Source organism: Dama dama, chromosome X, assembly GCF_033118175.1.
Source record: "Dama dama isolate Ldn47 chromosome X, ASM3311817v1, whole genome shotgun sequence".
In the NCBI taxonomy this organism is placed as follows: domain Eukaryota; kingdom Metazoa; phylum Chordata; class Mammalia; order Artiodactyla; family Cervidae; genus Dama; species Dama dama.
This window is the reverse complement of record NC_083714.1, coordinates 88,955,326-88,976,430: the sequence shown is the minus strand read 5'-3', so window position 1 is coordinate 88,976,430 and position 21,105 is coordinate 88,955,326. Positions and strand designations below refer to the sequence as shown.

The window sequence follows — 21,105 nt, the reverse complement described above, 5'->3', positions numbered from 1 at the left end:
TTAACTCTTACTACCCAAAACTGAGCTTCCCACATTCTTCTCTCAGTTACTCATTCCATCATTCCAGTTGCTCAGAGCAAAATCTTTGAGCCCCTGCTTTCTCTCACACTACTCACAATATGTCAGAAAATCCTTCTTACTCTACCTTCAATATATATACAGATTCCTATTACTTCACACAATTGACATTGATACCACACTAGTTTAAGTTACCATTATCTCTTTAAGAAACAGCTTTATTGAGATGTAATCTACATACCATATAATTTAACTTCACAGTATATAATTCAACATCTTTTAGTATATTCATGGGTGGTGTGATCTTCATTACAATATAATTTTATAAGAAATTGGATCCACTCTAAAAGAATGGTTTCATTAGCAGTCATTCTCCATCCCCTCACCTCATGGTGGCTTCGGTGACCACTAATCTACTTTTTGTCTCCATGCTGTGCTGTGCTGTGCTTTGTCGCTCAGTTATGTCCGACTCTTTGAGATCCCATGGACTGTAGTCTGCCAGGCCTCTCTGTCCATGGAATTGTCCAGGCAAGAATACTGGAGTGGGGTGCCATTTCCTACTCCAGGGGATTTTCCTGACTCAGGGATTTAACCTGTATGTCTTGTGTCTCCTGCATTGGCAGGCAGATTTGTTACCACTAGTGTTATCTGGGAAGTGAGGCAGAGGCCCAATTTCATTCTTTTGCATGTAGACAACCAGCTGTCCCAGCACCATTTCTAAAAAGACTATTTCCACTACTGAATTGTCTTGGCACCCCTGTCAAAAATCAATTGACCATAAATATGAGGGTTTATTTTTGGACTCTCAATTCGATTCCATTGATCTATATCTCTACACTTCAATCATGTCCAACTCTTTGCAATCCTATGGACTGTAGCCCACCCGGCTCCTCTGTCCATGGGATTCTGGAATGGGTTGCCATGCCCACCTTCAAGGGATCTACCTGACCCAGGGATTGAACCGCATCTCCTGCATTGCAGGTGGATTTTTTATCCACTGAACCTCCTCAGCTGCAGTCCATGGTGTTGCAAAGTCAGATACGATTGAGTGACTAACATACACACACATATCTCTACAATTATATCAGTACCATACTGTTTTGTTTAGTTTTGTAAATAGTTTTGAAATCTGAAGTAACTATGACCTCATATAATTGTTAGGAAGTGTTCCCTTATTTTCTATTTTTTTGGAAGAGTTTGGCAGGATTGCTTTCAATTCTTCTTCAAACATTTGGTAAAATTTACCAATGAAGCCATCTGGTCCTGGATCTCCCTTTGGTGGGAAGTTTTTGATTACTAATTCAATCTGTTTAATCAATATAGGGCTATGCAGATTTTCTTTTTCTTCTTGAAACTTAAGTTTTGGCAGTTTGTGCCTTTCTAGGAATTTTCCTATTTCATCTCTGTTATGTAACTTGCTGGCATACAAATATTCATAGTATTCCTGTTATAATCCTTTTTTAAACATAGTTGCATTTTTTTTCCTGCAGCAAAGACTTTTAAGACCTACTTTCTTAGCAACTTTCAAATATGCAATACGATTTTATTAATTTTAGTCACCATGTTATGCTTTACATCCTCATGACTTAAAACTGAAAATTTGTACCTCTTCACTTTCCTCCCCTGTTTGTCTATGCCAAGCCCCAAGTCCCCTCCTCTGGCAAGCACTGATCTGTTCTCTGTATCTATGAGCTTGGTAATTTTTTGGTTGCTTTTTTTTAGATTCCACATATGAGATCATGTGGTATTTGTCTTTCTCTGACTTATTCATTTAACATAATGCCCACCAGGTTCATCCAGTGTGTCACAAAATGGCAAGACTTTCTACTTTTTATGGTGGAATAGTATTTCATAGTATATACAGTCAGGCCTCTGTATCACTGGTTTCCACATCCACAGAGTCAACCAACTATGGACAAAAAATATTAGAAAAAGAAATTCCATAAAGTTCCAAAAAGCAAGACTTGAGTTTGCTGCATGCTGAAAACATTTACATGGCATTTACTCTGTATTAGGTATTATAAGTAAACTAGAAATGATTTAAAGTATACAGGAGGATGTGCATAGGTTCTATGCAAACATGCTATTTTACATAAAGGATTTAACCATTTGTGAATTTTTGTATCCACAGGGCGTCCTGAAACCAATCCCCTAAGGATATTGATAGATGACTGTATATACCACATCTTCATCCATTGATGAACACTTAGGTTGTTTCCATATCTTGGCTATGGTAAGTAATGCTGCAGTGGACATGTGTTGTACTGTGCTATGCTCAGGTGCTCAGTTGTGTCTGACATTTTGCTACCCCATGGACTGTAGCCCCCAAGGCTCCTCTATCCATGGGACTCTCTAGGCAAGAATACTGGAGTAGGTTGCCATGTCCTTCTCCTGGGGATCTTTCTGACCTAGGGATTGAACTCATATCTCCTTCCTACACTGGCAGGCAGCTTCTTTACCACTGAGCCACAGGGGACATAGGGGTGCATATATCTTTCTGAATTAGTTTTCATTTTCTTTGGGTAAATACTTAGAAGTAGAATTGTTGGATTATGTAGTAGTTCTATTTTTAATTTCTTGAGGGATCTCCATACTGGTTTCCATAGTGGCTGCACCAATTTACTTTCCAACCAACAGTGTGGAAGGGTTCCCTTTTCTCCATATGCTCTCAAACAGTTGTCTTTTTAAAAAAATTTTATTTATTTTTAATTGGAGGATAATTGCTTTACAATATTGTGTTGGTTTCTGCCATATATCAACATGAGTCAGTCATAAGTATACATATGTCCTCTCTCATATGTCTTTTTGATAGTAGCCATTCTAACACATGTGAGATGATATCTCATTGTGGATTTGATTTGCATTTCCCTGATGATTAGTAATGTTGAGCACCTTTTCATGTACCTGTTGGACATCTTTATATTTTCTTTGAAAAAGTGTTCAGAGCCTCTGCCCATTTTTAAATTGTTTTTTTTTTTTTGCTGTTGAGTTGAAGCATAATTCTTATTTCTGTAAAATTGGTGGTGATGCTTCCACTTTCATTTCTGAATTTAATTGAGTCTAGTCTCTTTTTTCTTACTTAGCTAAAAGTTTCTCAATTTTGTTGACATTTTCAAAGAACAAGTTTTGTTTTCATTGATTTTCTATTTTTCCAATTTAGTATTTCATTTATTCCCTCTCTAATCTTTGTTATTTCCATCCTTATGCTTGCTTTGGATTTAGCTAGCTCTTAATTTCTCAGATATCCTAAGATACAAAGTTGGGTATTGAGTTGATACCTTTCTTTTCAACATAGGTACTTATAGCAACAAATTTCCTTCTGACGAGTGCTTTAGCTACATCTCATTTCATATGCGTGGTATGTTGTTTCTTCATTTTCCTTAATCTCAAAGTATTTTCTATTTTCCCATTTCCTATTACCCATTGGTCATTTTAGGTATGTGCTGTTTAATTTCCACATATTTGTGAATTTCCCAAATTTCCTTCTGTTATTAATTTCTACTTGCATCCCATTGTGGTCAGAAAACATACTTTGTATGATTTCACTCCTTCTATGCTCTATGGCCTAGCCTGTGGTCTGTTCTGGAGACTGTTCCATGTACACTTGAGTAGAATCCTCTTGTTTTCTAGTGGATTATTCCATCGATGTATGTCAGGTCTAGTTTAGGTCAAGTCTTCTATTCTGTTGATCTTCTGCCTAGTTGTTCTATCCATTATTGAAAGTGGGCATTGAATTCTCAAATTATTATTGTTTGTCTATCTTGATTTGATTGTTTAATTCATTCACATTTATTGTTGTTATTACTATGCCTAGATTTACACTGTCATCTTGTTTTCTGCTTTGTTTTTTGTTTTTTATATATGTCACAAATCTTTTTTGTTTATCTTTCTTTGTATTAGGTAGGTATTTTCTCATGTAACATTTTAATTCCTTTCATGATTTTTAAATTATTATTTTTGAGTTATTTTAACTGTGATTTTCTAGGGTTTATAATGCATATCTTATTAGAATCTACTTCAGATTATAATGACTTAGTTCTAGTAAAATATAGACATTTTATATAGCTTCACTGCCTCCCTCTTTTTTGATGTTATTGTCATACATATATATTTATATATATAATAAATCTAACAATACATGGCTGTAATTATTACTTTATATAATTCTATGTCTTTTCAAAAGGTTGAGAGGAGTTTCCTGATGGTTTAGTAGTTATGATTCGGCACTTTCACTGTGGATACCCAGGTTTGATCCCTGGTCAAAAAAGCATCCCACATGCCACATAGTGCGGCCAAAATACAAAAATAAACAAATAAATAAAATAATGCTGAGAGAAAAAGGAGAATACATATATATTGATAGTGTTCACTAACATTCTTATTGTTCTTTCCATTTCTTTCTGTGAGTTGGAGTTCCCATCTAGTGTCATTTCCTTATTTCAATACAGCTCTCTTCCCATTCCATTCCTTTGTGCTGTTGTTGTCAAATATTTTATATTTCTATATATTATACTCCCAACAATACAATTATATACATATTGTTTTATGTAACTGATTTTTAAATCAGTCAAGAGGGGAAAGGGGAAGAAAATATGCAATTATACTGTCTTTTCTAATTACCTACATAATTACCTCCACCGGCATTTCTTGTTTTTCATGTGGATTCAAATTACTGTCTGACATCACTTACTTCCAGCCTGAAGAACTTCACTTAATATTTCTTTTAAGAAAGGTATCCTAGCAATGAATTCTGTTTTTTAAAATATTTATCTGGGAATGTTTTTAATTCTCGTTCATTTTTGTTAGATACATGATTCTTATTGTTTTTATAAATTGTCAGTAGTTTGACTAGGTCATCCTTCTTAACTCCATTGTTTTCTATGGGAAGTCAGCTATTAATCTTATAGGGGTTCCCTTGTATGTGATGTGTCTTTTTTCTCTTCCTGCTTTCAAGATTTTCTATTTGTCTTTCAGTATTTTACTATGATGACCCTTTACTATGATGATCTCTTCGGGTTTCCTTAGAAATAATTTTCTTAGGTGTGTAAAGTTTTTTTTTAATCAAATTTGAGAAATTTTGGGAATTCCTTGGTGGTCCACTGGTTAGGACTCGGTGCTTTCATTGTCAGGGCTTGGGTTTGAATCCCTGATTGGGGAACTAAGTTCCTATAAACTACACAGGATGTGCCCCTTCCCTCACCAAAAAATCCCACCCCCTAAAAAACAACAAAAAGAAACAAATTTGAGAAGTTTAAAGCAATTTTGTAAATGTCTTTTTCTGTCCTTTCATACTCTCCTTTCTTTCCAGTGCTCTTATTATGTATATGTTGTTGCATTTATTTATATCCCATATTTCTCTGAAACTCTCTTCAGCTGCATTTTCTCTCTGTTCTTCAGATTGATAATAACTATTGACAATCAATCAAGTTGATTGATTCTTTCTTTTGACAACTCAAATCTACTATAGATCCCCCTCTAGCAAATTTTTCATTTGTTACTGTACTTTTCAACTCCAGAATATACATTTGGTTCCTTTTTAATAATTCCATTTCTTTATTGATAATCTATATGCCTCCTGAGAAACCTGTATGCAGGTCAAGAAGCAACATTTAGAACTGGACATGGAACAATGGACTGGTTAAAAATTGGGAAAGGAGTACATCAAGGCTATATATTGTCACCCTGCTTCAGTTCAGTTCAGTTCAGTTCAGTTCACTTCAGTCGCTCAGTCATGTCCGACTCTCTGCGACCCCATGAATCGCAGCACGCCAGGCCTCCCTGTCCATCACCAATTCCCAGAGATTACTCAAACTCATGTCCATCGAGTTGGTGATGCCATCCAGCTATCTCATCCTCTGTCGTCCCCTTCTCCTCCTGCCCTCAATCCCTCCCAGCATCAGGGTCTTTTCCAATGAGTCAACTCTTTGCATCAGGTGGCCAAAGTATTAGAGTTTCAGCTTCAGCATCAGTCCCTCCAATGAACAACTAGGACTGATCTCCTTTAGGATGGAATGGTTGGATCTCCTTGCAGTCCAAGGGACTCTCAAGAGTCTTCTCCAACACCACAGTTCAAAAGCATCAATTCTTCGGCGCTCAGCTTTCTTAACAGTCCAACTCTCACATCCATACATGACCACTGGAAAAACCATAGCCTTGACTAGATGAACCTTTGTTGGCAAAGTAATGTCTCTGCTTTTTAATATGCTATCTAGAGTACATCATGTGAAATGCTGGGCTGGATGAAGCACAAGCTAGAATCAAGATTTCTGGGAGAAATATCAATAACCTCAGTTATGCAGATGATACCACCCTTATGGCAGAAAGTGAAGAGGAACTAAAGAGTCTACTGATGAAGGTGAAAGAGGAGAGTGAAAAAGCTGGCTTAAAACTCAACATTCAAAAAATGATGATCATGGCATCCGGTCCCATCCCTTCATGGCGAATAGGTGGGGAAACAATGGAAACAGTGACAGACTTTATTTTCTTGGGGCTCCAAAATCACTGCAAATGGTGACTGCAGCCATGAAATTAAAGACATTTGCTCCTTGGAAGAAAAACTATGACAAACCTAGACAGTGTATTAAAAAACAGAAACATCACTTTGGTGACAAAGGTCCATATAATCAAAGTCATGGTTTTTCCAGTAGTCATGTACTGATATGAGAGTTGGACCATAAAGAAGGCTGAGCACTGAAGAATTTATGCTTTTGAATTGTGGTACTGGAGAAGACTCTTGAGAGTCCTTTGGACTCAAGGACATCAAATCAGTCAATCCTAAAGGAAATCAGTCCTGAATATTCATTGGAAGGACTGATGCTGAAGCTGAAGCTCTAATACTTTGACCACCTGATGTGATGAACCAACTGATTGGAAAAGACCCTGATGCTAGGAGAGATTGAGTGTAAGAGGATAAGGGGGTGACAGAGGATAAGTGGTTGGATGGCATCACTGACTCAATGGACATGAATTTGAGCAAATTCTGGGAGACAGTGAAGGACAGGGAAGCCTGGTATGCTGCAGTCCATGGGACTGCAAAGAGTTGGACACAACTTAGTGGCTGAACAACAACAAAATGTATTGAGACATTGCCATCACACCTTCTTTTACTTCATTAAGCATAGTAGCTTTTAGTTCTTTGAGCATACTTATAACAATTGTCTTGAAATCTTTGTCTGCTTAGTCTTGCACTTGAGCCTCTTCAAAAAAGAGTATTTTTATTGCTTTTCTTTTTTTCCTTCTATGTATGGGTCATATTTTCCTGTTTTCTGGGGGCGGGACAGGAAAAATTATTTTTCTCATATTTCTTTTGGTTGAAATCTGGACCTTATAGATAATACATGCTTTGAACTATGGGATACTGATTCCCCACCCCACCCCAGATGTGGTGGCTTTTAATTTCTTGATTATTTGTTTAATTACTTAAAGGAACACTGTGAAGTTTATTCTCCCCACAGAGTGAAGCTTCTGATGTCCCTGCTCTGATTTCCCCCCTTGTTTTTAATCTTTTTACTTGACTACCTAGGAGTTAGCCCTGGTTTGGCACAAGCCAATGTTGTTCTTTAAGTCTCCGAAGTCTGTTGGATTTTTAACCATGATCATTTGGATATCTTTCTGGTTTGGATGCTACTGTCATAATTCAGGGTTTATATTTTTGCCTCCTGTTCAAACAGGGACTAGCAGTTTGAAGGTTCTCTCTGTGATGGCTCCTGAGAGGTCATAGCTTTGGGCAGGAACACAGTCTTCCAGACTCCCAAGGATTAGTATGATGTTACTCTTAAGCCTGGCTTTCTAGGAGTCACTCCTGGGTCAGAGTAGCTTATCATGTACTGCAGACAGTGTTTAGTTAGAAGCTGTATTTTTAAATCACTTGTGCCAGTGAAACTTTTACCCTGTATTGATGGCTCTGTGTGCAGCTCAGGGAATGCTTTCAAGTTTGCTCCATGTCCTACTGTGTTCCTGAGGGGGAACAGCCTAGCAATGTGCACAACTTCTCAACTTCCAGAGTTTACTGTGATACCAGGAGGTCTCTTCTTTCCTGTCTTTTTCTCTGGTCCTCTATTAAAGTGGCTGCTCTGCTGTTTTAATAGTATCATGGAGCTATCAGCCTCTTAATTGCTTTCTACCCAAATCCCCATTTTTTTTTTTTTTTGTTTACAATGCCCTTAGGCATGGAATTATCCACTTTTGGTTACATGTAAAGTCAATCTCTTCAAGCGGCACTGGGAGTTTTTTATCCTTATGGCTGATCTATCTTCCCAGCGCAGAACCCTCATGTCACTACTCTGGAGCTGGGCATAGGAACTTGTTTTTCCATGAGTGACACCCTCCCTCAATGAACAATGGAGGGTGGTGGCAGCCCCTGCTCTTCTCAGATTGCTTTTCCTGGTGTGGAACCACTACCCTATGAGTTAGCCAGGTTGGGGGCAATCAGGGCCTTGGTATTCTCAGCCTGCCTTGCACAGGTTAGAGTAGGAGCTGGTTGGAAGAAAAGAGACCAGGTCTTCTTGGCCATGCCTGCCTGACATGGAGCTGGGAGAGATGAAAAATTCCAGCAGCCTGCCCTTCCCTGGGTGAAATCATAACCCCAGACTGGAAACTGCAGGGAAAAAGAACATCCATCCTCTTGGCTGCATCTGCCCAGAGTAGTGAGTTTGAGGTAGAGATCCTGCAAGCAGAGTTGGGGAGAGTGGTAAAGTTGTGATAAGAGCATGAGTCATGGCTCAAACGCCATGCTGCTGCTGCTAAGTCGTTTCAGTCGTTTCCGACTGTGCGACCCCATAGACGGCAGCCCACCAGGCTCCGTCATCCCTGGGATTCTCCAGGCAAGAACACTGGAGTGGGTTGCCATTTCCTTCTCCAGCGCATGAAAGTGAAAAGTGAAAGTGAAGTTGCTCAGTCGTGTCCGACTCTTCGCCACCCCATGGACTGCAGCCTACCAGGCTTCTCCTTCCAGGGGATTTTCCAGGCAAGAGTACTGGAATGGGTTGCCATTGCCTTCAAACGCCATAGACTCCTGCTATTCTTGGCTTTGGGCTTTCCTCGTGGCTCAGTGGTAAAGAATCCGCCTGCCAATGCAGGAGATGCAAGAGACCTGGGTTCAATTCCTGGGTCAGGAAGTTCCCCTGGAGAAAGAAATGACAACCCACTCCAGTATTCTTGCCTGGGAAAATCCCATGGACAGAGGAGCCTGGCAGGCTACAGTCCATGGGGTCACAAAAGAGTCCGACATGACTTAGTGACTAAACAACAACAACATTCTTGGCTTTGGTTGTCTTCTTTACTTATCTTTGTTTTATATTTTAATAATTTTTGCTTTTGTGTCTATTATTTCCTTCCTTCTGCTTTTTTGGATTCATTCTATTGTTTATTATCTTAGTTAAGTTGAATGCTTAGCTCATTAACTTCCAGTCTTTCTTTCTTTGTTTTTTACTCGTGGGATCTCAGTTCCCTGACCAGGGATTAAACCCAGGCCACAGTGGTAAAAACCTGGAATCCTAACCACTAGGCAACCAGGGAACTCCCTCTTCTTTTTTTTAACATATTCACTTAAGCCTATAAACAGCCCTGTAACCACCACTTTAGGTGCAATATATGAGCTCATTTTTAAACATTTTCTAATTTCCATTAAGATTTCTTCTTTGACCCAAAGAAGAAATACATTTTAAAATGTGTTTAAAAATTTTTAAAACTGTATTTTAACAAGAAAACTATACATCTGGATTTATTTATATCATCTTTATGCTATAAGTTCCATTTTTGTTGTGTTTTTTCCTCTTTGAATCAACTGAGGTTTATATTTTGCCTCATTCCATTTTTCCACTTCAATTATTTTTGAAGATATTTATTCTTTTCCTACTCTTTTAGTGACTACCCTTGAAATTCTAACATGCTTACTTAATTCAATAAAATCTAGAGTAAATTAACTTATGTACCGTCTTTTCAAAGGGACCCTTAGAATGTTCTGACTCTAATCCTCAACATCAAGTTGCTATTGTGAAGCCTTTAAATTCTGTGTTTTCTGTCTTCTTTTAATCCCACAAATTACAAATTACTAATACTACCCACATGTTTAACTTTTATTTTCTACTTAAAGTTCTTTCATATATCTCATAACTTCAGTTTTAGATAATTTTTCTTATTTAGTGACAAATGTTCGTGGTAAATACTTTAAGGTTTTTTATATCAAAATGCCTTTATGTTGTCTTTATTCTCTGAAGATAGTTTCATAGTATATATAATTCTAAGATGAAAATTATCTTCTCTAAGTGCTTTGAATATTAAATTCTAATTTGGTTTCCAGTGTTGCTGTTGAGAAGTCAGTTATTGGTCTAATTGTTGCTCTTTTGTATATGATCAGTCTTTTCCTTCTAGCTTGTTTCAAGATCCTTGTCTCTGGTGTTCTGCAGTTTGACTGTGATGCATGTAGATATCAATTTCTTTTATTTCATTTTGTCTGAAATTTCTTAGGTTTCCTGAACCTGCAGATTTTTGTTTTTTCAAAATTCTGGAAAACTTCCAGCTATGACTTAAGTGAATGGCTCCTTCCCCTTTTCTATTCTTTCTTTCTAGAATTCTAAAGAGATTAATGTTGGACCGTTCTGTTTTATCCTCGATATCTTAAGCACTCATATTTTCCATCTTTGTACCTCTATGCTACATTCTGTGTGATGTTTTCAGATGTATTTTCCAGTTTCCTAATTTCTCTTCAACTGATGTGTTAAACTTCATTGAGATTTCTAAAAACAATTATTATATTTCAAAGTATTCTATTTAACTGTTTTTCAAACTTAGCAGGTCATTTTTTATAGTCTCTTGCTCTTTACTCTGTACTTTTTTATTTCCTTAAATTAATTTAACATATCTATTTTATGTTCTGTATATGATAATTTAAATCTCAAAAATCTTTGTGGTTTTAGTTATGTTTTTTTTTCCATTTATTTTTATTAGTTGGAGGCTAATTACTTTACAATATTGTAGTGGTTTTTGCCATACATTGACATGAATCAGCCATGGATTTACATGTATTCCCCATCCCGATCCCCCCTGCCCCCTCCCTCTCTACCCGATCCCTCTGGGTCTTCCCAGTGCACCAGCCCGGAGCACTTGTCTCATGTATCTTTTTTTCCCCTGTTGACTTCTTCCTCCTGAAAGTTGGCTTTCTTATGTAAACTGTAATTTACAGTTGTGAAGAAGTGTTGGTCAGAACTCTCTGTGGGATTTCCATGTGGCCGAGGAGTGACAGTGCATTTCCCATGAAAGAGTTCAACTTGATTTTCCCTGTTGCTTGAGGCATCACAAACCTAGGTCCACTTTAAAGTAAAAATCATGGCTTATGGCTTTTGGGGCCATTCACATAATATATATTCAATCTTTAAACCGGGTGTCATAAAATTTCAGGGAGGTATTTAAAAAAAAAATCTACTTAACATTAAGACTCAGACCAAAAAATTTTTCTTAACTGTCTGCCTTTCCCCGCTCCCCCCACCCCCAGCTGCAGGCCTTTGCTGTCCAATACTGTAACCACTAGCCAGCTGCAAGTGGCTATTAAATTTAAATTAGTTAAAATAAAATGAAAAAATTCAGGTCTTTGGTCTCACTAGCCATATTTCAGGCAATCAATAACCACATGCTATTGGGTTATTTGGTACCGTATTGGTTAGTGCATATATAGAACATTTCCATCACAATGAAAGTTTTATTGTATAGTGCTGCTATAGAACATTTGAAGCTATACGTGTCTCCAGGGTATGTGTGGCTTCAGAACTAGGTTACACCTTTGAACAAACTTTTGTCAATCTGTGTCTTAGTCTGTATGCTTCCTGAAGATGTCCAAGTCCTAATATCTAGAATCTGTGAATATACTACCTTATATGGCAGAAGGGAACTTTGCAGACATGATTAAGGATCTTGAGATGGGGAGATTATCCTGGATTATATGGGTCAATGTAATTACAAGGATTTTCAGAAGGGAACTAGAAAAACAGGAAATACACAGTTAAAGAGGTTATGTGGTAACAGAAGCAGAGGTTGGAGTGGTATACTTTGAAGATGGAGGAAGGAACCATGAGCCAAGGCATGCAGGAGACCTCTAAAGCTGGAAAAGGCAACAAAACAGATTCTTCCCTAGAACTTCCAGAAAGAATGTAGTTCTGTGACCCATATTTTAGATTTTTGACCTCCAGAACTGTATGAGAATAAATTTATGTTTCTTTAAGCCACTAAATTTGTGGTAATTTGCTACAGTAGCAATGAGTCATACAAACTATGAAAGGGGCCAGTTAAGAAAGGTTTTGTTTTAATATACCAGAAATGTGTGGCGGCCCAATGGCATTGCTATCATTCTTATATCTACTCATTTCCCCTTCCTATATTTCTATTTGCCTCTGAGGGTACAAGGCCCATGCAAACCAATTTCAGCAGGGAGACTAATGCAGGAACCAATACTCTCACTCATTTACTCAAAAATACAAATACATACTGAGTGTTTATCATGCTCTGAGCACTGTTTTAGGTGCTTAGCATATATTAGGGAATAAAAGAAAAAGAATTTCTGCCTTTAAGAAGCTTACACTCTAGAGGAGGGAAAGAGTGATAAATAGTAAAGTGATAAATAAGTAAATAAAACAGTATGTGATTATATGCATATGCAGATGATTAGTGCTATGGGTGAAAAAAAGTATGAGTAGCAAGGGAGGGGGGATGGGCAGCTATAGCATCATATATGATGGTCAGAGTAAGTCTCATTGAAAAAGTGGCAACTGAGCAAAGACTTCTAAGCAGAAGAAGCATCCAGTGCAAAATAGTGAAGTGGGAGCGTGCCTTGTGCCTGGTACTTTCTAAGAACAGCAAATAGACCAGTGTGGTGGAGTACAGAGCAATAGGAAATGAAATCAGAGAAGAAACAGAGGCCAGATCATGTTGGGCTTTGTAGGCTACTGCAAGCACATAAGCTTGATACTGAGGAGGACCCCTGATTCTTAGGGTAGACAAGTATGCAATTAGCATAGTACTGAGGATACATAGGAAGAGATATAGCTCCTAGAGAATGGATGAATTTTTATATGCTTGAGTAGGGAGATGATTTTCTTCTGAGCACCATACTTTTTTTTTTTTTGATGTAAAGAAATACGGACCTCTAACTAATAAAAATAAATGAAAAAGAAAAAAAAAAAGAAATACGGAAATGCAAATTGTTATTTATGACCACAAGGAATGATAAATAATACTGATACTATGAAAAGCATCCAGTGTTTACACAGCTTAAATTTGATACCCAGTTTATGATATTTTAAAAACGTTAATAAAAATGTCCCAAAGCATGCTATTGGTATATCTCTAAATTGGAGTTTAGACTGTCAGCACCCTGTGATTTGGGATGGAATGTTAGGTCATTCTGGGTCCTAGATTTTCACAATCTAGACTATTTTCCCAAAGAGTGGAAGAAAAAAGTAATATAAAAGTACTTTTGCTTTGTGGGCATTCAGTTGGATTATAATACCTAGCTGATGAGAAAGTTCCCCTTTGGTGTATCAGCAGATGGAGAGCAGAAGCTTTATTTTTCATAGACTGTGGCAGAAGCCCTAAGTGGATCTGCGTCCCTGAAGATGAATGTCTGTGACTGATGGCTGACAGCGCTGCAAGGCTATAGTCTGTCATACAGAGAGAAAAAGTCAGAAAGAGAAAAATACTGTATATAACTGCATATATGTGGAATCTAGAAAAATGGTACAGATGAACCCCTTTGAGCACCACACTTTTATATCCATTTGCTTCTTGGACATTTCTACTTATATATTGGTGACTCAAACTCAAATTTTCTAAATAAACTCCTGATCTTCTGTCCTAACCCCTTTCCTCTTCTTCTGTCCTCTATCCCACCTACTAGTATCCTGTTAGAAATTTTTGAGTGATCTCCTGATTTTGCTTACTCCCATTTCTCTATGTCCAAGTAGACTCCCAATGCCGTCAGTCTTACTTCAAATATGTCCTGTTCTCTGTTTCCTCTGCCTTCACCTTTGTTGAAGCCTTCATCTGTCATGGGACATCTGTAATCTCCTCCATGGTTCTAAAACCTGTGTACCAACTTTCCTGTAGCTGCCACAGCTCCAAAATTGATCATGCTACTCCCTCTTTTAAAGATCTCTCCTGGCTCCTACTCCTTGTAGAATCTTGTCCCAATCTCTACTTCTGTCCTCATTCTCCAATATGCATTTCTACATGTTCCATACTGAACCTCTCACTGTGATCCCAGCATATTCAGCCCTATCACAAGCATGTGTGTGTGTGTGTGTGTGTGTGTGCTCAGTCATGTCTGCCTCTTTGCAACCCTATGGACTATAGTCTGCCAGGCTCCTTTGTCCATGGGATTCTCTAGGTAAGAATACTGGAATGGGTTGCCATGCCCTTCTCCAGGGGATCTTCCCGACCCAGGGATCAAACCTGCATCTCTTACATCTCCTGCATTAGCAGGTGGGTTCTTTACCACCAGTGCTACCTGGGAAGCCCATCACAAGTATACATATACCTGAAAAAGCAATACCTACTAGCTATTATGATTAACTAAATAACAACAGATTCTTTCTTCCAGAAATGCTCTTACCCTCTTTCTTCACCTGGAAAAATACTTATATATCCTTCTACTCAATGACTTCCCTGGTGGCTCAGATGGTAAAAGTGACTGCCTACAATGAGGGAGACCTGGGTTCAATCCCTGGGTCGGGAAGATCCCCTGGAGAAGGAAATGGCAACCCACTCCAGTACTCTTGCCTGGAAAATCCCATGTATGGAGAAGACTGGTAGGCTACATTCCATGGGGTCACAAAGAGTCGGACACAACTGAGCAACTTCACTTTCACTTCTACTCAATTCAAAGCTGCTTCCCCAGTGAAGCCTTTCTTATTTCCCTCAGTAGCGTTTGTTGTTACTTTTTGTGTGTACCTCCAGCATTCCGTATCTATAGCCCTGGGGCCACTTAATATAGCACACTGTGATTATCTGATTACAGATCTGCCTTCCCCAACAGACTATAAGCTCCTTGAGGGCAGGTGGTACCTCTACTGATTTTTTCACTCCTAGTAGCTAGTAGCATCCAGCCCAAAGGAGGTACTCAATTATTATTTGGTGAAATAAACAATGTACTACTGAAATGATTCAGGAAAAATCTATAACTTGCTAGTTAAGAAGAAAGAACAAAAAGGACTCCCCTGGCAGTCCAGTGGTAAGACTCCAAGCTCCCAATGCAGGGAGCACAAGGTTCAAACCCTGGTCAGGGAACTAAGATACCACATGCTGCTTGGCACAGCCAAAAAGAAAAAAGAACAGAAGAAGGGACAGAATTCATACACAAAGCAGCTGGCCAAATAGCTCAGAGGTGGGAAGGATAGCCACAAAAAGGCTAAAATTGAAAATATGTGCTGGGTTATGGTGGGAGAGGGGAGCAAACAGGAAGGGTTGGGTGGACCTAGCTGGGGAAGTGCTGTGAATCCACTGCCCAAAGCCTGGATTTTCATTTGAATGAGTACAGAGTTGCTGGAGAGTTATTAGAGACAGTTGAAGCAAAGCCGTGAAAAATGACCTGCACTGCAATGCTGGAAGGAGGTCATGAGGCCAGCCAGAAGGCAGTCACAATAATCAAGAGCAGAATGGGCATGGCAAGTATAGGCAGGAGATTTAAGGGGCACAGAAAAGCAGGAGGCTGGATTTGGTGAACAATTGCATTTTGGAGAAGACACAAAGGTAAAGAGAATTGCTAAAGATTATGAAAAGCAGAGTTGCTAAAGATTATGAAAAGCAGAGTAGTACAGAGAAAGAACCTGAGACCAGCAGATAGGAAATCAGGGTTCAGTTATAGCAGAAAAGTTATTCCATATCATCTTGGCCTTCATGTGCCTTACCTTCTTAAACAGGGGAAAAAAAAAAGAGAGAGATTTCACATTCAAATTATTGTCAAATCCAGAATCTTTCAATTTGACTTCAAAATATCTCTTGAACCACTCCATCTTCACTGCCACCATCCTTGTCCAGATCCCAGCAGCCCTCAGCTGGACCACTGTATTAGCCTGACAGTGGCTTCTGCACCCTTTATTATCCCTAGACTATCTGGTCTCCACATAACAGTAACATCATAATTTAAACATGTCAACTTGCTCATGTTACTCCTCTGCTTAAAAATCCTTTGACTCCCACTGCAACTGGAGTTAGATCATACTCCTTACCCTGGCCTAAAAGTTGCCTACATAATGTGGCTCCTGCCTATTTCTCTGACCTCATCCCACCCTCCTCTCTCCTCACTCAATACACCCTAGTCCCACAAACTTTCTGCTTTTCCTTGAGCACAACCAGCTTTTTTCTACATTTTCTCATGCTATTTCCTGGAATGTAGTTTTGTCTGGCTGGGTTCTTCATGTTTTTGGTACTTCAGACCTAGATTTGATCTGCTCAGAGAGGTCAGTCCTGATCTTGCTATCGCCTATTTATTTTCTTAGCACTTCTCACAATCTGTAATTATTTTATTATTTCTTTACTGCTGATCTCTCAGGAGATTACAAGTTCTAAAAGGTGGAGTCCCTCTGTCTACTTCACTGTACATTTGTGAGAGTGAAAAAGCAAATGAATGAATGAAAGAGGCAACGGAAGCAGAATTCACCAAAAATGAGGTCATGAAGAAAAGTGGAGGAAAAGATTTTGAAAAGAGTTCCATTTAATCTTGAGAATAGTATATCTAGTTTTACCCAACTCAAAATATAAACTATTACAAGGAATTAGAGATAGGAGACAGAGGGCTCAGGTACCAAATCATGGAAGATCACAGAAGCTAGGGCTAATGAACACAGTTTAAATTATCAGAAATTTGTTGAGCATTTACTATGTGCACCAGGCTCTATGCTGGACACTCTTTGTGAGGTGCATAAAGATGAATGAGCAGACACTTCAAAAGTGTATGTTGAGAGACCAGAAATAGGAGAGAAGTAAGTGCAAGCGATGATAAAAGGCAAAATTTAATAAAAGGTTGCTGGGGCTCAGGGAAGGATTCAAAGAAAGTTACTCTGATGCTGAGTCAACAAGTTCCAGTCTACAATGAAATACGAGCACAGACATTCCCCTCTGTTCTTCCCCACAAAATACTTCTGAAAGTTGAATGGAGAGCAAAATATTTTTCAAGATGACTTTTGAGGTACTGTGTTAGTGGGGAAACAACTAGGTGAGGGAGTTTTGGCCCTGCCACTTACTATTTGGGAGACCTTGGACAATTTGCTCATTTCTTTTTACTATTATTGAGGGTCTACTAAGTGTCAGGCCCTCTAATCGGCACAATAGGTGCTGGGTACAGACCATAAGGTATTCCTTTTTGCCTTCAGGTAGCACCCACACTTTTGGACTAAAGCAACAGTGTGGCTTTTGGTAATACTCTAAAGGCACTAAGAGTACACTTTGGGTATTTGGTGCTTCCCTTGTGGCTCAGCTGGTAAAGAATCTGCCTGCAATGCGGGAGACCTGGGTTCGATCCTTGGGTTGGAAGATCCCCTGGAGAAGGGAAAGGCTACCCACTCCAGTGTTCTGGCCTGGAGAATCCCATGGACTGTATAGTCCATGGGGTCGCAAAGAGTTGGATATGACTGAGCGACTTTGACTTTCACTTTTCACTTTGGCTATTTGGCAGATGGGGAAAAAGATGAAAAAGTTTAAGAAGTGAAGCATAAGTTTCTTTGTGGCACTGTTGGATGAGAACATTTTGAAGTGGGGAACAATGGAGCCTTCCTGCCATGGTAATCCATTGTATATCTATATTACGGTGTCAAGGAATGACCACCCTAAAATTTTATTAACATTAGTGACTAAACAACAACAACAAAACTGTCAGAAATTGTAACATGACCATCTCAAGGTGCTTTAGATGACTGGCAAAATGAGATGGGTAGACAAAAGAAAATCTGCGAGTGCATCTCCAGGAATGACCATGGAAAGGAGTGTCTATTTTTGGACAATAGCATCTTTGCTTCTGTAGGCATAACTATTCCTAGTATGGAGAAGGCCAATTTCACAGGTACCTAGGCTTCATTAAAAGAAGAACAAAAGTCTGGAGACCATCCAGTTCCTTTCAGTCTAATTAGGTGTTCACTGAGCAGCTTTCTGGTCTATGACTGGTCTCTTGACTAAGATGACCCACTAGCTAGGAGTGGTGGGTAAAAGTCACATTTATGCTGGTGGCAAAAGTCTTGCCTTGCCTAATATTGCTCATTATAAATGATCACCTTGAGGTCTGCTTTATAAATCAGTCTCTGTGGCTCTGGCAGCATGATTCACTCCCCAGAGATTCATCATTATGTGGTAGGGTTGAAAATGGGAGAGAATGTGAGGTGGCAAAACTTCAGAGCAGACTGGCTGGAGTATCCTCAAGTGCTCCTCTCTTATGAGGTCTGGCCTGCAGTAGCCAGTGGTTTTTACCTATCAAATTACAGCAATAGTCATCTCTTACATTTGTTCAGTGCTTTTAACTTTCAAAGCACTTTCATATATACATTATCTAATTTCATCATTTCATCTATTATACCTTCTTTAGCTCATACTGCTGGCAAAAATACATTTGTGAGCAGTGGCAAAGACACCAAAAGAAGCAGTAATACTGTCAACACCTTGGAAAAAAATCTGTCTATGATGGGACCTTAGCAGAATAAATCAAACTAAAGAAATAAATGTAGTCAGAGTCTAGGCTGCAGTAAGGTGATCTGAGAATTTGGAGATAGGCTCAGAATGACTCTGAGAGTGAAATAACATAAAGACATGGTTGTAGATGTGTTGCTGATGGAGACTCGGGTAATATCCAAGAGTAATCAAAGTGATCAGGGCATATCTGTAGGACTGGAATGTACGCAAAGAAAGTTGCAATCAATCAGCTTTACTGTAAACAGTCTGAAGAATAATGTGCTATAGAAAGGCAGTGTAGAAGTTATTTGAAAAGGAGGAATTAGTGAAGATATGTTATTGTTTGTCTAGCACCTCCGACTCCTTACTATGCAGAGGGGCAGGATGGGATTGGGGTGAAGGGGAAATGTGTACATTTGTGCAGTGGCTGGAGAGCAGAGGGAGCTGGGCAGACCATGTATATGACAGACATACATATTATGGTCCCTAAGGATGTAGACTCAGTTATGAAACAGCCACTTCCTTCACTCTGATTCCATGCTCATCAAGTAACCTTCTGATTTACAAATTCAGTTTTTCCTAGGTCCCTTGATCCTGGGGAAAAAATGGAGAAGATAAGACTATTGTGGTTATATGACAGGTATATCTTCCACTGTAAGTTAATTGCAATATATTTTACATGTCTCATCTCTAATTTTTTTTTATTTTGAAAATCTACAGAGAAGCTGCAAAAACAGTTCAATAGATTTCTACTTTTTCTTAAACTTAATTTACCAGCTTGCTGATGGAAGTTCAACTGGTGTAGCATTATTTATTGAAAAGGCTGTTTCCTCCATTGAATTGCTTTTGGACCTTAGTCAAAAATCAGTTGGCTGTATTTCTGTGGGTCTGTTTCTGGGATCTCTATTCTGTTCTTTTGATGTTTGTTCCTTTGACAATACCACACAGTCTTGATTACTGTACCTATAATATTAAGTCTTAAAATTGGTAAAGTGATTCCTTCCACGTCATCCTTTTTTATAAAACTGTTTTAGCTATTCTAGTTCCTGTTTGTTTTCATATATATTTTATAATAATCTTGTCTATATCTTCAAAAACACACTGGAATTTCTATAGTTATTAAATCTGTACATAAATCTGGAAAGAACTGACATCTTTACTAGGTGGAATCTTCTAATTCATGAACACGGTATGTCTCTGCATGAATTTAGATTTTTAATTTCTTTCATCAATGTTTTGCAGTTTTAATATATGATTGGTACATATTTTGTTAGATTTATACCTAAGTATTTCATTTTAAAAAACTGATTGTAAATGGCATTGCATTTTTAATTTTGGTTTCCATGTGATCATGGATAGCATAGAGAAATACAATTGAGAGAGAAGAACCAAATTAACAAAATTAGAAATGAAAATGGAGAGATCACAACAGACAACACTGAAATACAAAGGATCATAAGACACTACTACCAGCAGCTCTATGCCAATAAAATGGACAACTTGGATGAAATGGACAAATTCTTAGAAAAGTATAACTTTCCAAAACTGAACCAGGAAGAAATAGAAGATCTTAACAGACCCATCACAAGCAAGGAAATCAAAACTGTAATCAAAAATCTTCCAGCAAACAAAAGCCCAGGACCAGATGGCTTCACAGCTGAATTCTACCAAAAATTTAGAGAAGAGCTAACACCTATCTTACTCAAACTCTTCCAGAAAATTGCAGAAGGTAAACTTCCAAACTCATTCTATGAGGCCACCATCACCCTAATTCCAAAACCAGACAAAGATGCCACAAAAAAAGAAAACTACAGGCCAATATCACTGATGAACATAGATGCAAAAATCCTTAACAAAATTCTAGCAAACAGAATCCAACAACATATTAAAAAAAATCATACACCATGACCAAGTGGGCTTTATCCCAGGAATGCAAGGATTCTTTAATATCCACAAGTCAATCAATGTAATACACCACATTAACAAATTGAAAGATAAAAACCATATGATTATCTCAATAGATGCAGAGAAAGCCTTTGACAAAATTCAACACTCATTTATGATAAAAACTCTCCAGAAAGCAGGAATAGAAGGAACATACCTCAACATAATAAAAGCTATATATGACAAACCCACAGCAAGCATCACCCTCAATGGTGAAAAACTGAAAGCATTTCCCCTGAAATCAGGAACAAGACAGGGTGCCCACTCTCACCACTACTATTCAACATAGTGTTGAAAGTTTTGGCCACAGCAATCAGAGCAGAAAAAGAAGTAAAAGGAATCCAGACAGGAAAAGAAGAAGTGAAACTCTCGCTGTTTGCAGATGACATGATCCTCTACATAGAAAACCCTAAAGACTCTCCCAGAAAATTACTAGAGCTAATCAACGAATATAGTAAAGTTGCAGGATATAAAATTAACACACAGAAATCCCTTGCATTC

The 21,105-nt window shown here is 38.4% G+C and overlaps 1 protein-coding gene across 4 annotated transcripts in view; it reads right to left on the bottom strand.

The window, feature by feature from the left end:
• HDAC8 (histone deacetylase 8) overlaps positions 1 to 21,105 on the bottom strand; it is a 256,182-nt gene that overhangs the window by 82,159 nt on the left and 152,918 nt on the right. The window contains exon 10 of one of the 4 annotated variants that reach the window (XM_061137356.1): positions 11,086 to 19,254. The exons of 2 other annotated variants lie outside the window; for them this stretch is intronic. In XM_061137356.1, the coding sequence (XP_060993339.1) occupies positions 19,240 to 19,254 (15 nt within the window). In that variant the 3' untranslated portion in view covers positions 11,086 to 19,239. Of the gene's footprint in view, positions 1 to 11,085; positions 19,255 to 21,105 lie in introns of those variants that run through there. One more of the 4 variants, XM_061137358.1, reaches the window with a different exon arrangement.